The sequence below is a fragment of the Podarcis vaucheri genome (genome assembly GCF_965113315.1).
Source record: "Podarcis vaucheri genome assembly, chromosome: 1".
Classification (NCBI taxonomy): Eukaryota; Metazoa; Chordata; class Lepidosauria; order Squamata; family Lacertidae; genus Podarcis; species Podarcis vaucheri.
Genome location: NC_138759.1, coordinates 75835345 through 75852910, shown reverse-complemented (window position 1 = coordinate 75852910; position 17566 = coordinate 75835345). Strand labels below are relative to the sequence as shown.

The window sequence follows — 17566 nt, the reverse complement described above, 5'->3', positions numbered from 1 at the left end:
CAGCAGACAAAGGCAACGCCACTGTTGTGATGAACACATCGGACTACCAAGCAAAACTATCAAATCTACTCCAAGACCCTACCTACCAACCTATAAAAACAGATCCCACCACCTATCTGGAAAAAACCACCAAATCCAAAATAAAAGCCTCTCCTATCAGTGAAGAAATCCAGCTAAGAATCATCCCCAGAGAAAAATCATCCAGATGCCCCAAACTCTACGGTCTCCCCAAGATACACAAAGAAGGAACACCACTCAGACCAATAGTCAGCTCCATAGGCTCACCTCTACAAAATCTCGCTAAATTTCTCGCTAAGCAACTTCAGCCCTATGCAGAATCCATCGCTTCACACGTTACTAACTCCTTCCAGTTCATAGAAACAATAAAGAAACAATACCTACATCCCGATGACCTACTTGTGAGCTTCGATGTTGTATCTCTCTTCACTCAAGTGCCCATTAATGAAGCCTTGACAGCCATTCAAAACAAATACAACCCCCCCAAATACATCCTGGACCTGACCAACCACTGCCTAACCAACACGTACTTCATCCACAATGGACAAAGATACAAACAGATAGAAGGAGCACCTATGGGATCACCCCTCTCACCGGTCATCGCAAATTTGTACATGGAACACTTTGAAACCAATGCTTTAGACAAGTCAGAACACAAACCCAAACTTTGGCTCAGATATGTTGACGACACCTTTGTAATTTGGCCACACGGGAAAGAAAAACTAGATAGCTTCCTCACACATCTCAACAGCCTACACCCCAAAATACAATTCACTATGGAAATAGAAGACAACAACCAACTCCCCTTTCTTGACGTCCTAATCTACAAAAAACCTGATGGCTCCCTAGGACACACTATCTACCGGAAAAAAAACACACACCAACCGCTACTTACATGCACAATCACACCACCACCCTGCACAAATAAACTCCGTAGCCAAGACTCTCATCTCCAGAACCAAACGCCTGGCTGACAAAGACCACTTGACAACTGAGTTACAGAATCTCTCAAATGTGTTAATCGCCAATGGATACCAGAAAAACAGGGTTACGAAGCTAATCCAAAAAGAAACACCCCCCAAAAACCAAGACACAGAAGAAAACAATGGCATGGCCCTCCTTCCTTATATCAAGGGCACTACAGACAAAATCAGCAAAATCCTCCATAAACACAATATCAAAACAGCCTTCTGCACCAACCAAAAAATAGCCAATATCCTCAGAAACCCAAAAGACAAAATCCAGCTGGAAAACCAAGGGGTCTATGAAATACCCTGCAAAGTCTGCCCAGCCACGTACATTGGACAAACAAACAGACGAATAAATGCACGTATCGCAGAACACAAGAATGCCGTCAAAAAAGAAGAAAAAACTTCCTCTCTTTTCCAACACATGAAAGAAACAGGACACGAAATTAATTTTGCAGATTCCAAATTGCTCTTTAACATGGAACATCACCACAAGAGAATAATCATGGAAGCCATCGAGATAGAGAAACACCCTCACAACATGAACAAGCGTGACGACACGTCCCGCCTGCCAGACATCTGGAAATTAGCCCTCCCCACAAAAACCGACACCAGAACCAGAGGCACACAGAACGCCGTCACCAATCAACCACACCAGACCCAAACCCAGACCCTCTCCACAGACATATTACAGACTCCATCCAGTAGCCAAACTATAGTGGCACCTCCGGATGCTGCACCCCCCTGCAATCCCTACACAGATCTGGCTGGCACAAGGCACAAAACCACAGCTCGCCCCTATACACGAAGCCAAGCCAGAGCACAACTAAATGCAGCACAGCCATCTTCTCAGAAAAACTCTTCACAAGCTCAAGAGGTCAAGACACGAAAGCTTTAGCAACTAATCTACACTTAATGACCCACCCAGTGGTATTCAGAATATCCCTCATGAAATCACCCAAGATATCCCTCAAGTAATTAAGGAACAAAAGAAGAAAAGGCACACTAATCTAGGAACTTCCTCTCTGCCCAGAACGTTGGAGGCTATACACCACACCCCTCAACAGTATTTATAGGAACTCAAACACCAGACTCTGCTCTGTTCCAGTAACAAGAAGCCGAAAGCACCAGCCTGAAGATGACGAGTGAGACCTCGTCGAAACGTCGCACAGACACCCCGACTCTTACACGGGAAGACACCCGAAGACACCAAAACCTGCATATATATATATATATATATATATATATATATATATGCTTTCGTAGATTTTCACGGGTACAGGAATGCAGGTTATGGTGTCTTCGGGTGTCTTCCCGTGTAAGAGTCGGGGTGTCTGGGCGACGTTTCGACGAGGTCTCACTCGTCATCTTCAGGCTGGTGCTTTCGGCTTCTTGTTACTGGAACAGAGCTCTGTTCCAGTAACAAGAAGCCGAAAGCACCAGCCTGAAGATGACGAGTGAGACCTCGTCGAAACGTCGCCCAGACACCCCGACTCTTACACGGGAAGACACCCGAAGACACCATAACCTGCATATATATATATATATATATATATATATATATATATATCCCATATTTTTTTGCACCATAACACTCACTTTTTTCCTCCTAGAAAGTAAGGGGAAATGTCTGTGCGTGTTATGGAGGGAATGCCTGCGGGTGGCGGGGGGGATCTGCTGCAGTCGTGAGCAGAGGATCCATGGTTCCCCTTCCTTCCCTCCTCCGTGGCTCGCTTTGAAACAGCAAAGCGGGAGAAGAGCCGCTGAGTGGGGAGGAGAGAGGGACAGAGAGCCTGCTTGCTTTAAAGGAGCAAAGCGGGAGAGGAGAGCAAAGCGGGAGAGGAGAGGAGACGAGTGTAAGCGGCTCCTGTCCAGTTGGCTCCTTTAAAGCAAGCAGGCTCTCTGTCCCTCTCTCCTCCCCACTCAGCTCGCTAAACAGCATTATTTGCAGCATCCTTCTCCACACACCCCATGCATGCTCCTTGTCCCTTGAGTGCTTTTCCTTCCCTCCCCACTTAAAACGTGGTTACAAAGCACGGATCCACATGGATCCTCAGGATTTTTGCACTGGGTCACCCCAAATTCACCATCAGATCACATAGCATGTCCATGGCTACATCTTGCACCAAAAAAATCACACACCCACTGTTGCCTGGGGTCGCATTGGTGCAAAAACGTGGTTACAAAGCATGGATCCACATGGATCCTCAGGATTTTTGCATTGGGCTACTCCAAACTCACTGTCAGATCACATGTCTGTGGCCACAGCATGAACCACAAATATCATACATCCACTGTTTCGTTTAGAATATTTTTTTCCTTGTTTTCCTCCTCTAAAAACGATGTGCGTGTTATGGTCTGGTGCGTGTTATAGAGCGAAAAATACAATATATATGAAAATGAAAAGCTTGAATTGTAGTTGACTACCCCACCCATGCAATTTTGGATCCTACAAGCAGAAGCAGCTACTGAAGGTGATAAAAATCTGTTCAGGTCTTAAAGTGTTGTGACTGAGTAAATGGATTAATTTTGTGGTTTAAGATAATAATTGCTTTGGCTGACGCCACCCAAGAAGATTGCAGTTTGTTGAAATGTCTCTGTTTGCTTGAGGTGGTTTTCAGGAGGCTGATCTTATTCTCAAATAATCAGAAATTTGCTGTGGACTGTTCAAATTCCCATCTCCAGCAGTGCTTATGTATATTTTGCCCTTTGAAGTTCTTCAGTTGCACATACTGAGAAACTTGACTCTTGCTTTTGAGTTTTAGCAATAAATGGCACCATGATGCATCTTGCTGCTATTCAACAGCTCCTCCATCTGTTTTGAGAAAACACCCGAGTCTCCTAAAAATCTCCTAAAGGATATGGTGAACAGCAATGCAAATACATGTGAATAATGTGCCGTACTTTGCCTCTCACCTCCAAGGCAAATTCCCTTGCAGATGGGGTGGGAACCAGCCCTCTGCTCAGTTTCATGTGGATGGCAAGGAGAGGAGTAATTGAGAGGAAACTGGGTGGCCGACGGAGAAAAGGGTGGTAACAGAATGAGAGAGAGAGAGTGCCTTGCCCACCATGGACTCTGCCTCCCTGCCAGCATGTGACCCTCAAGAGATTACCCCCCCCCAACCAGGGACCACGTCCCACTACTGAAAAAAAGGTTCCCTAACTTGCCATGCACAGTCACACTAACAGAAACATTGCCAGTAAGACGTGGGCAATCATTGTGCCCGCATCCTTACTCAGCCCTTTGTGTTTTGTACAGCTTTAATCTGCATTGAAGGAGAATAGTAATAAACCTCAGTGAATATGGAAGAGAAGACAATTATCTTTCAATGGAGAGAAGATGATTTGATATACATGACATGAGGCCACCACAAAGGAGACCATGGTTTCCCATGGCCTCTTGTTTAAGTTTTGGCAGCAGGGCCTCTTTCAAGCCCTGTAGACTCCACTCCCTTCCTCCTCTTTATCATTCTTGTTTGCCATTTCATAGTTTGCTTTGTGCTGACTGGGATAACATAAAATGAAAAGTGTGTTTGCTTCTTTCCTGAAGTTTTCATCGGCAACGCCACTGTCTGTTATGAGGAAGTCAGGTGTGTGTTTGCTACAAGTATTGGTCGCCAACAGAGAAACCCTGTACATATTCGCTCAGAGTATGTCCCATAGCGTTCAATGGGACTTTTGCCAGATGAAGAGGTGAAGAGCTGTAGCCTGAGGGAGCAACCCTAACTCCCCATCCCTGCCCCACAGCCTGATGGGGCTCTGCGGTATAGCAGGGCCAGCGCTGCATCTGTAGCCCTGCTGCACGCAGCAGCCAGGGTGGAAGAGGCAGGAAAAGGCAGATTGCCAGTGGGGCTGGATGAGGCTCCAATGAATCCCAGGCTGACTCAACCCCACTGGCTGCATGCCCCTAGAAAACCCCACTTTGCTGCTTTCCGAAAGTGGCTGCAGGTTGCAAGATCGAGCTCCACACCAGTGGAGTGAAAGTGGCAGCTGCAGGCAGGTTGGCACAGGCCAGCAGGGCTAGCTGGAAGGACAACATTGCCAACTCCAACCTCCCACCCCCAGGTGGAGTGCGGGGAGAATTCAGACTGCTTTGTGAATCGTGTAAAATACTGGGGGGTGATGAGATGATCCCAAAGTGCTCTTCATCTTGGAAGGCAGGGCTTGGAAGACTGGAGGGATCTATATTTGAATATATGCTGTATATATGCTGCTGAATTAAGAGGATATTATGTAAAATTTAAATAAAGGAATGTTATACATATAAGATTTTGAGGCAATGGATGGCTTCCCCATAGCTTGGCCTTCCCCATATTATCCCCATAGCTTGGCATTCATAATAGCTACTTTTACCATTTTTGTTTGTTTGTTTTCCATCGACAGCGTCTACTTTCCTTGCTACGTTGCACTAACAGGATGCCTCGCGTGTGCATTGACAGTCCTCGTTTTTTTCCCTGCGCAGACAAAGCCGCAGTTGAAAGGAGATGCTGCACACCAGAGTGAGTGCTTACCATTTCTGATCTTTCGGGACGACCGATTACGCTTTAAAGACTAAGCTAAAAAGGATTTCGGTTTGTAAGCCAAACGTGAGCAACTTTTCCATCTCCCATTATCCCTGGCCATTGGCTGTACCAGCTGGGGTTAATGGGACCCAAAGTCCAACAGCATCTGGAGGACCACAGATTGGTCACCCTCCCTGATGTAATATTATTATTATTATTATTATTATTATTATTATTATTATTATTACCCGTCCTTTACCAGGGCAGGTTCCAAGGCAGGTTATAGCAATTTAAAAATACAATATTGAAATCAATGTAAAGCAAATGCAATCAAAAGAACAGGGTGGGTCCTAAATATATATCATCTCTATGTGTATAGTCAAAGGGCAGAGTAAAGAGGTGTGTCTTCGGCGTGCGATGGAAACTCCATAACAAAGGTACCAGGCACACCTCTGTGTGGAAGGAATTCCACAACTTAGGGGCTGCCATAGAAGTGAGGTTAATCAATATCATGCCTCTGTGTTGGTCCATTATAACAAGAACCAGGGGTTCCATCGAATGAAACATTTATTAATACTAACCAGCATTCTCAGCAGTGAATACAAGATTTCACAGTACATGTATTCTTTAGGTTAACATAAGGTTAACTTTTTTAGAGATGAATTAGATCTCTTTTTTATCATGTTATAGATGGGCTTTCACATTTTAATTTTATTCTGGTTTTTATATTTGGCCTGAATGTATGTTTCCCTTTGTAAAAAGCAACTAATAAACGCAAATAACAATAATCAGCTATTCAAGAAATTAAGCCCTTGTCTGCAGCTTGCTTCAGCTTTAAGAAAGTAATGGATAAAAGTTCTTATAGAATCTAGGCACATAACTACTATACTTTACACTGGAATTTCTTGGGATTAGCACCAATGAATTTAATGGGACTTACTTTAGAAAAGTTGTGCATAGGATGATACTACTGTCAAAGATAAAATTCTGGAGTGCATGTCTATTGCATGTTCAGTGCAGTCATGTTCCATAGGAAGGGCACCTGTGCTAGAGAGAAGAGCATAGAAAGTGTTCCTAAAGAAAGAAACCATTGTGCTCAGATATCATATGACTTCCTTACTTTCTGGTGCCCACCTAGTTTCCCAGACTTTAACCTACTTTTTAAATTTTTCTAGGTGTGTCCCAGTCCACTAGTGTATTTAGTCTCAAAGAAACTGTTCGCCTAATGAAACTTCCAGGAGTAATGGATGTTTTTTTAATCAAGGTACTTTCTGGATTTCCTTCAGGTGAGTGCTGTGAGATTTTAAAAAAATATATATATAAGATCTCCAGTCAGATATGATTGTTGCTTAGGGATTATTGGCATCTTTTGTGTTTCTCTCTCAGCAGAAAAATGTATTCCTTTAGTGGCAAATCATATAATGCTTAGTGTTGCATACTCCAGTATAACTAATGAGCTAGGTCGGTTTACACCTGATGGCAGTCAGCATGTGGTCAGTCTAAGAGTGCATTGGGCTACCACCAGAATCATTGCTGCAGAAATTATTTAGGGGGTTTGGCTTTTTTTAGCCTCCACCTGTAACAGATGGAGTGGTGGGGCAGAGATAAGGGTGATGTGGTGCAAACACACTGCCAGGAGCACTGGATTGACTCTGCTGGTACGTTTACACCACACTGACCTAGCCACCCTCTTGATCTTCCCACTCCACTTAAACAACAGTAACTCACCTGCTTGGAGGTCAGGTAAGTGCCTCTGGCCTACCACGCCATGTCCTGCTGGCCTTCAGCACCTGAGGCCATTAGCAAGTGGCCAAATTAAAATGAGGCCAGGGCTCTTACTGCTTTAATACTTGTGCAGAAGAGGGGATTTCAACAGGTGTAGCTTTTTGTGTAAAAAAGGACCTGGGGAATCCTTAGCACAGGAGTTAAACACACCATCAACGTAATGTCCAGCTTGTGTCTATATTTAAAACTCATTATTGTAACTTCTAATTACACAAACATACCCTTATACTATTAGAGATGCTGCATGACACTTCAGAAGTGACTTGCTCAGTGGGGTGGACCTAAATCAGTAGCCTTTTGCTGCTTAGTAGGAGTGGTGAGGTCCAGTGGCGTAGCGTGGGGGGTGCCAGGGGTGCCGGCCGCACCGGGCGCAACATCTGGGGGGGGGCGAGTCCAGAGGGAAGGGACAAGTTCCTTCCTCCGCTGGGCTCCCCGCCGCCGCCAGCCTTGCGCCCTAGCGCGCGCGCCCCCCGCCACCGCTGCGGCTGCTCTCCACTCACTGCTCGCAGGAGGAGCAGCCGCTGCAGCAGCGCCGGCGCCGCCACCGACGCCTGGCCGGGCACGGGCAGCCTCCGCCCCCTGACGCCGCTGCCATCCCCTCGGCCCAGCCACAAGCGGCGGCTACTTCTGCCGACTGGGAGACTGGGAGGGAGGAGAGCTCCGAGGGGCCTCGCCGCGCCTAAACCCTCCGAGAGGAAGCCGGCGGGCGGGCGAGGGTCTCCCGGCAGAAGGCGGCACCGCTGGCTCCGGCTCTCAGCGCAAGTCTCAGCCGGGGGGGGGTGAGGATGGAGCACGGCTGGAAGCCCCCAGTCCCGGCGGGAGGAGGAGAGGCGCTCGCCAAGCCCGGATCTGGAGCTCCACCTACAGCCCAAGGAGAGGAGGGGGCTGGGAGGCGCCCGAGGGGAGGGGGCTTCGGCTTAATAAATTCCTGCTGAGCCTTGGGGGGGTCCTTGGCTCCTTCGCTTGCCCCCAGCCCCAGTGGCGTAGTGTGTGGGGGTGCAGGGGGGCGGGCGCAACATCTGGGGGGGCGCGCTCGCACTCGAGTGCAAAAATCCACGGGCTAGGGGGCGCAAATTACTTGACTTGCCCTGGGTGCTGACAACCCACGCTACGCCACTGGTGAGGTCAGGGCTGCTTGGGTTGGCTCTGCCAGTGCTCGCACGTAACCCCTGCCCAGTGGCGTAGCGTGGGGGATGCAGGGGGGGCCGGCCGCACTGGGCGCAACATCTGGGGGTTAGGGTTAGGGGGCGCAAATCCACGGGCTAGGGGGCGCAAATTACTTGCCTTGCCCCGGGTGCTGACAACCCATGCTACGCCCCTGCCCCTGCCTCACTGTGTTAGTGACACCCCTCACAGCAAACTATTCCTGAAGCTTCTCCCCACTAGGCAAGCAGCTTTTGTACCACTTACTTCAGTATCTTAAACTCAATATCTCTGTGCTTTATACACCATTGCGTCGCTTCTTAAATAAAGGAGAAATTCTCGGAATTCAATACAATACAAAACACCCTTTAAATTGCAGGTATAGCATGGAATGTTTTTCTTACAATATTGAATAAGTGGGCTCCTATTCCCCTCCCCCCAATAATACTCTGCCATTGTTTAAAGAGATTACATTTGAAAAACTGAATGAAAAAGAATTTGGGTTTGTAAGCTACATGTGGGCAAATTTTCTGGCTCCAGCTGTTATCTCAGTCCTGTATCTTCCCTTTTCAATCTGATCCTGTGCACATTAAACTGAATGGGTTCTTTTGTCCCCATATAATGCGTCAATCTTGCCATTAACATGGGTTCCCAGATTTTATCAATCCATTCATTTAGAGTTGGCATAACCTGTAATCTCCATTTACTTGCGTATAGTATTTTTGCTGCTGTCAACACCTACGAAACAAGGTCTTGTGTGTTCTTTTTTCATCAAGCCATCTATATAATTGAATAAGAAGAAGGAAACAGGGTCTAATCCTATCTCACATCCCACAATTTTTACCATGAAATTGTGTGAGCACTACCACTGCTTTTTTTTTAAGCTTCACTCCTCTGCAGTCCTTAATCCCCACTGAACTTGGTGGGGCTTTCTTCTGAATGAAGATGCACAGGGTTGGGCTGCCCAGTGCTCTGATGCTCTTTCTGAGCCTGTCTCTGCGGCTGCTGATCCAACCTGCTGAGACCCTGAGAAGGGCTGAGATTACATCTTAAGGAGATTTGGCTGTTATCCACTTATTCATGCCTCAATGCTGGAGGGATAACCTTCCGATAAATGTTCTCATTTATTTTCATCTCGTTGCTCCAACCATATAATTATTTTTAGTAATGTACACATATGTAGAGCCCAAATTATAGTGTTGCCTGTATTTATATTATAAGCAAAGCTGTGATGTACACAGGTTAGTGCTGTGCTAACAATTCCACAGGTGTCCATCTGCCCTGTTCTCCATCAATTAGAGAAAAGAAAAGAAATGGTATTTGAAAAATATCAAAGCGGAGTGAAAGATTCAGTAATCTTCCCAAGGGGTTTGTCACACTTGCTTTACTTCTGAGGTGACTGATGAGTATTTGGAGATATCTTGTCTTTCATCCTACACATCACCTCACTATTGGGCTGCACTCTGCAGCCTATCTGGCTTCCTCTGCTTCAGTTAAAGGCCAGGGTAAGATATCACCTTCCTGTGGGGTTTTTCACAGCAGGAATTGCAGCCAGGGAGGCTGCAGATTGCTGTGGAAATGCTTACTGAAAAGAAGAACACACACCCTTGGCCACCATTTAATGATGAGGCAAGCTCAAAATCCCAGACCCACCAAAGTTCTAAAGAATTCTGAACATTCCCTGAGAGATAATGCAGAGAAATGGAAGCCTCTTTTTCAAAGCAAGAAAACCTTTGAGAAACTGACAAAGCACTAACACATTCCACTTAATTATGGTATTCTCCAAACAAACTCACTTTGGAAAGCATGCCTCTGCTGAACATTACAGTCCCGTGCACACTTTCCTGAGAGTAAGCCCGATTGGACTCAGTAAGACTTACTTTAAAGCGCTTGTGGATTGGCTTCCCTGCACATGTGATGTAGATGTGGACTTCATCTGTGCTAGACTTAACCATGATCTAGTGTTCACTGCTTAACTCCATAGGTTAGCTGTCCAAGAACATAAATTGATACTTATTTTTCTACAAATGAGAGGTATATGTTTTAGTGCAGATAAGCATTTACTTACTGACTGCATGTGTATATATATATATATGCATGTCTATCTATCTATCTATATCTATCTATCTATCTATCTATCTATCTATCTATCTATCTATCTATCATCTATCTATCATCTGTCTATCTATCTATCTATCTATCTATCTATCTATCTATCTAATCTATCTATATCCTGCCTTTCGGGCAAGGAGCTCAAGGTAGCACACATAGTTCTCTGTCCTCCATTTTGTTCTTACAACAACCCTGTTGCTGTGCTAAGGAAGTGTGTCACAAGGTCACACAAGTGAAACTTGTGACTGTGTAGGGATTTGAAACCTGGGCCTTCCCAGTCCTTTCCCAACACCCCAACCACTACACTGTGCTTCAGACGTCTTTGGGTGAAAGAGAGCAAGAAAAAGTATGTGGCATTGCAATTTTAGACATGCCAAATGATTGAGTTTTAAAAGATACCGCATTTAAGGGGGGAAAGTATAGTTCAGTGGCGATAAAGCACGTAGTGGCATCCTGTGTGGTGGCAAAAATGAAGCACCAATGTTCTCCTGGCTTCCACACATGGTGTGTTGCTGGTGCTTACTGCAGGAGGAGGGCTGAGGCCTGGGGAGTTCAAGGGTTGTGCAGGAGCCTAGGGGTGAGAGCCTCAGATTGGCTCAGCCACACTGCAAAGCCCCAAGCCCTCTGCACCTGACTACTCCCCTTCTCCCACAGGTAGGCACCAGCAACATGCTGCATATGAGACCCAGGAGAACAGCAACACTGCACCTTTGCAGGCCACTACAGATACATAGTTTACATGGCTTCTGCCCCATTATCTCTAGTTAACAGCGCTGAGCACTGCCACCTGCCTTTTAAAAAGAGGTTGCCTTTTCCTTAACCTTAGGTGTGTTCCTGATCATGTTTTCTATCGTATCTATCGATTTCTTTGGTCTGGAAGCAGCGGCGTCTGGGTACGTGATGGCATATTGTGGAATCCTTCAAATGGTAAGGAAGGTTGGCACTGAGAGCTGCCGTGATCTCTCGTCTCCCAAAGTCTTTTATCAAAAACTTTTCAAGAAAGTCCAGCCAGGGGTTTGGGTACCTCTAGCCTGAAGATACACTATGTTTCAATAACGATGACTCAATGAGTTGGGGGGTGGACTTTCACTGTGGTGAGGACTGACTGGGTCTGGCCCACCCATTAGGCAGGGTGAAGCCACCACCTCCGGCAGGGTCTTTGTGGGTGCCCTGCCCACCACTGGTGCCACTTCTCCAGTGGAGGTGGTGGGGTGGCTGGTGGTGAAATGGGATGCACCACTGTTGGACTGGGACATTTTTGAGTAAGCACAAATGCATATGTTATTGCGGCTAAGAAAATCAGAGTATATAGGGAATGGCCAGGACCAGATTGAACAGAGAATTTCTAGGTGCTGTGGGAAAACCTGTATATCACCTGATATACCTGTATATCAGCCTTCGGGGTTCTGCTACACACATGGAGCAGGGCTCCCCATTTCAAACCTTCTCCCTCATGGTAGGGAGAGGGGCTGGAAGGAAAACAGTGGTGGGAGTAGGGGCAGCAAGTGTGACACCACCCTTCCCCTTGTGCAATTGTTGTCCTCTGAGGGGAGAACGCCTGAAAAGGGCTTCTTAGGCTTATTGGTCACCTCTCTGTTTCCCCACAAAGGATTTTGTTCTCCAATACAATCCTCTCTGTGTACTCTCTTTGCAATATGTTGGTGGGGGATGTTGATGGTAGTTGTGCGTTCCGAATATTTATGGCACATTTCTAACATAAAATGTTTGTTAGAATGAATCCCAAGAGGCAGTTGCCCAAATAGGCTTTGGACTTGTGTTTCTCCAACGGCAGCCTCCCATACCACATGGGAAAGCAAGGGGGGCTTTCAAATACTTTTGTGATATTTGAAGGTTTGAGATATTTCACGGGTGTTCTCTGTTCCCAGAAAAAGGTCAAATATCCTCCTGTAATACGTGCAAATCCTCAGGCCTGTCTAAAGTATCGCTCTCTGGGACGCAGCCCATGAGTGCTAGAAAGTTCTTCTTTTTAGGCTGAGTTATTATAATATTTTTATTGTGTGCCTTTTATTATTGTTGTTGTTGTTGAATTTATATGCCACCCTATACTTGGAGGTCTCAGAGCAGTTCACAGAATAAAATTGAAATATAAAACCACAAACTACATAATAAAAATAAAAACAACAACCCAATAACACCCCTCCAAAAAACCCCCACATTATAAAAGGGCATAAGACACATGGCTTACAAAAAGAGTCATGAGGTTTATCAGATCAGCCTTCAAGCCAAGTCTGTATGTAAAACTGTCTAAAGGTATCTGATGCAGACGCTGTGATAATTGTCATTTCTGCTGAATTCATTTGCAGGAAGCAGCCCTTTTTGGCTTTGGATTATATAGCTCCATTTTCTTCTCCATTGTGTTGAGGGTTATGGAAGTTAACAAGTCGGTGAATTTCATCTGACTATAATTGGATGGTTGCTGTTTAGCAGATTTTATAGACAGCTAATTAAAATAATAGAGTGCTAATTAGTAGACTTTAAGACATTCTCCATCATATAAATTATGAACATAAGCACAATGTAATTTTCATTTCAATGGAAAGAAAAAAAAGAAATAAAAGAGCAAAGGTTGATCTTGGGGGTGGGGGGACTACTTTTGTCTAGTGGACAGGGTCAATAAGTGCCCCACCCCTCTATGAGCCACTTTTTCATAGAATCATGGAGTTGTAGTTTTGGGAGGTGCCCCAAAGGTCATCTAGGCCAACCCCTGCGATTTTGACAGGTGGGTGGGTTCACCTTCCTGTGATCACATGTGGATCCAAACCCTCCCAGCGGTTCTCAACCTGTGGGTCCCCAGATGTTGTTGGACTACAACTCCCATCATCCCTGAGCTCTGGCCTTGCTAGCTAGGGGTGATGGGAGTTGTAGTTCAACAACATCTGGGGACCCACAGGTTGAGAAAGGCTGCCAGACAAAAGCAGGCCTTGCTTGGAGCACTGTTGCAAATGATCACTCTGAAGCTGTGCACTCCTGGTTGTGCCTGTGCAGTGGGGCTTGCACTTGGTGCTTTTTAAATTCTGTGCCGAATGCAAATCCACTGAAATTGGTTGCACAGGGAAACTCCCAATGGAGAGCTGCATAGCAGAGCAGATTTATTCCAAAATAGCAGGACATGTATTTGGCACTAAATTTAAACAGCACCAGATGTCACTCCCACTGCAGAGCAACCATCAGGAGGGCACTTTAAGGCTCTGAATTGTCCCTTTGCAACATTCACTTTACTTGCCCCACATCTGATGTTGAGTGACAGGTCAGCTTGGATGGGGCCAAATGGCCTTACAGGCCAAATTACGAGCTCTGCCAGGAGTCATTTGGGTTGTGTGCTGAAGGTTCCCCATGCCTGACCTATCCTAGATCAGTATTCTGTTCCCACAGTGGCCAACTGGATGCATGTGGGGATGCCTGTAAACATGTACAGATCTGATTGTTTATGGACTATATAGCAATACATGTGATTTTGGAAGGAATTCAACATCATGCTCCTCTGCTCATTCCACAAGTGGAAAAATTTTCCCCACCCTTCTCTCCTTTCCCCATGCAGTGTTTCTGGGGTTCTCCTGACCCCTGCCCTGAAGCCAATTTAAGGGTATAGGGGGATATGGGGATATGGGGGAGAGCAAGGGGAGAACCCCATTGCTCAAGCAGTACAGGGCGTCTGCTGACAGGACTCATTCATTAAATCCCATTGTGTATGCCTTTTATTTTATCGTCCAGCAAATGTCAGTCCCACAGTTTTGCTTAGATTTCTTCTCCTCACAGGAGAAACCTCTTTGAAATACACAAATGTGTGAATTACTTTCTTTTTAAGCTTCCGGATGGGAAAGTGGCTGATCTTATCACTGAAAGGAAGGAGGCAATTCTATCAGTATCCTGTTTGCTTTAAATCTCCCTGTGTGTTTGTGTGTACATTCAGAAAAGAATGGCTTGGTTATATGAAAACTCAAACAGACACACACCCATTGTGTTTCAGAAACAGTGAGGCATCTGCTGTAGTGGGAAGAGAAGACCATTTGTTTATGGGTACTCATAGCATACATTCCACATTAAGAACAAGATTGGGAGGGGTACGGATCGGGCGGGTGGGGGAAATGGGTTATGCTCCTGCAGAAGAAAATTCCCCAATCCAGAGCCAGTGCCTCTTCAATGCATCAAAGATTTGTTTTTTTGCTGCTGTTCATAAAATAAGTGATCTTCTAAAGCAGGGATGGCTGATCTGCAGATCAAATGTGCCCCGCACCCAAGAATTTTAAGCCATTTCTTCTCTGTTCATCTTCCAGTGTGCCAGTGTGGTGTAGTGGTTAAGAGCGGTAGTCACGTAATCTGGGAAACCGGGTTCGTGTCTCCACTCCTCCACATGCAGCTGCTGGGTGACCTTGGGCCAGTCACACTTCTGTGAAGTCTCTCAGCCCCACTCACCTCACAGAGTGTTTGTTGTGGGGGAGGAAGGGAAAGGAGAATGTTAGCCGCTTTGAGACTCCTGAAGGGGAGTGAAAGGCGGGATATCAAATCCAAACTCTTCTTCTTCTTCTTCTTCCTTCCCACCTAAGAACATTGCCCCTTCACTCTACTGCCATTCTGATTTTATGGTCCTGAGAAGCTTGTTTGTCTATTCAAAGCATGTGTTTTAATGTGTTTGCCAGCGTTTAGTTTTTATGAGCAGCCCCTTCGGACTTGAAAGAGGTTCGCCGTTTCCTAAAGGAAGGAACTGTGGGCAAATTATGTCGATCAAGATCTAGCACTGCCACACTTATTATGTACACATGCTGAGGAAACAACTTGGCTTCAGTGGTGGGTGATTTGTTCAAGACTAGGAACCACATCAGAAATACAAACTGGAGAGCTGCCAGTTATTTCCATATATGGTTACATGCAATTATAACATAATTTTCATATCATTTCCCCAGCCCTGGCGAATGCCAAAGGAGAGGTGACAAACACTTTATTCTACTATTTCTTTCTTTATGATGAAGCCATTATTTGAGGAAGCACCATAGTTCAGTAGTTTAACTCCTGTTTGAAGGCCGAAGTTACCAAGTTCAATGTCTGGCACCTCCTGCCTAAAATTCCAGACAGCTGCTGCCAGTCAGTGTAGACAATGCTGGACTAGATGAACCAGTGGTCTGACTCACTACAAGGCAGCTTCCTATGTTCTGTGTTCCTATTGGACACAAGTGGGGTGAGGCGGCAGGAACTTGAGACAACCACTGAAATCTCTTCATATATATGTGTGCAGGGGCACCATCTCTAGGGGGCCCTGAGCACCCACAAAAAAATTGTTGTGGGTGCTCGTCACCCCTACCACAGGGCCCCTGATGCAACTTCTGGTACCTCGCGAAGCACCAGAAGTCACATCCAAGGCCTTGGAGATGCTGTCCAAGGCCTTGCGAGAGCTCAGCACATGACATCATGATGTCATGTTGCAACGTGATGTCATGTTGCTCTTGCTGGGCACCTATAACCTGGGGCCCAAGTCGGGGTGTGTGTATGTGACATGGCATTATATCTTCCAGAAATGGTTTTGTAACTATAAGGGCTGGAAACTTAAAATAAAAAATAGATGCTGAGATTCTTTGTGTCAGAGAATTGCACAAACTTCACATGTGTGGGGAGAAGTCTGTGCTGCCTATGCATAATGCCTGTAGCAGCCAGTGGGGCTGCACTGTTCCGAGTTTCCAATGCCCTATGTCGCCTGTTACTGAGATGGTGAGGGGGAGGGTAGTGGGGAGCTCAGCATGGCGTAGGCACAGCAGCAGAGCCAATCCAACCCTTCTGACATGGCATCCATAAAGTGCCCAACTCCCTGCTGCTCCCTCTTGGCATCTTTCAGCGATGCGCAGTGTGGGGCAGGCGGAAAAGCAATGCAACCCTACCCGCATAGCCCTGCCAGTCTCTACTGCTTAGTGTGGGAAACTCTTCTGCATCCGTGTACATTCTTAAGTGTGTAACTCATCTACATTCATGTACATAAGAATATCCAGCAAAAGTACAGCCGCCTTTCTCCCTGGACTAGCTTGCAACAGAAGAGTTAATCATATGTCACTCACTTTCCTGGACTCCTCCCAGTTCTAATTAAATGACAGTAAATGCAAAATCTAGTCCATAGGCCAGGGTGTCAGCCAGAATTTGGATAATAAATGTACAACACCCCAACCAGGAGGAGGCTAAGGTTTCTATTATTTCTCTCTCTCGGTTCATGAGAACATAAGAGCCTGCTGGATCAGGCCAAAGGAGACCTGGTCCAGCGTCATGTTCTCAAAGTGGCTTGACAGATGCTCTGGGGAAGCTCACAAGAAGAACCTGAACACAACAGCACTCTCCACACCTGCAGTTCCCAGTGATGGGTGTTCAGCACTGCACTGTCTCAAACTATAGATGTAGAACATAGTCATCATAGCTAGTAGCCCCTGCTAGCCTTATCCTCCATGAAGGATTCATACAGCTGCACAATCTTAGAAAAACAGGAAATTCCCTTATTCCATGTCAGACTGTTGATCCATCTAGTTTGGTGTTGTTGTCACTGGGTGTCAAACAAGAAGCTATAGCTGGAAGTACCAGGGATTAAGCCTGTGACCTCCTGCATGCAAAGAGCATGCTCTACACCTGAGCTCAATGCATTCTTTTTCCTTTTCTTTTTTAAACTTTATTCTTATGGAAGTACTTAAACAATCCCCATATAACACCCCCCAAAATAAATTCCATGCATATACAATGTAAATGATTAAGTCAAACATTAAGCAGGTTTGTACAATAGTGCAGAGTTGATTATATGTGAAGCATGTTCTATGTCCCAGGGTGAGCTGTGAGTAGCTGGTGACAATGGGACAATCATTGTCCTTTCCAGGGTACCAAATAAACATGTACCGTACAGTTTCAGAATCATCTTTGGTCTTTGGGTTCCTCAGTGCTCCAAGATGCTTCATTACTTTCTCCGCAAGAGCTATGTCCCATAGTCTTATCCCGTCATGCCTCCAGAGTTAATTTAGTAGCTGTTTTCCATAATTGTGTCAATATATTTCTAGC

General features: G+C 45.8%; 1 protein-coding gene across 1 annotated transcript in view; it reads left to right on the top strand.

Annotated features, from left to right (window-relative positions):
- The window catches only part of SLC67A1 (solute carrier family 67 member 1), an 80977-nt gene that overhangs the window by 39164 nt on the left and 24247 nt on the right, over window positions 1–17566 (top strand). The window contains exons 6-8 of the mRNA XM_082194560.1: window positions 5370–5485; window positions 6664–6774; window positions 11355–11455. Coding sequence (XP_082050686.1) covers window positions 5370–5485; window positions 6664–6774; window positions 11355–11455 — 328 coding nt within the window. The remainder of the gene's footprint in view (window positions 1–5369; window positions 5486–6663; window positions 6775–11354; window positions 11456–17566) is intronic.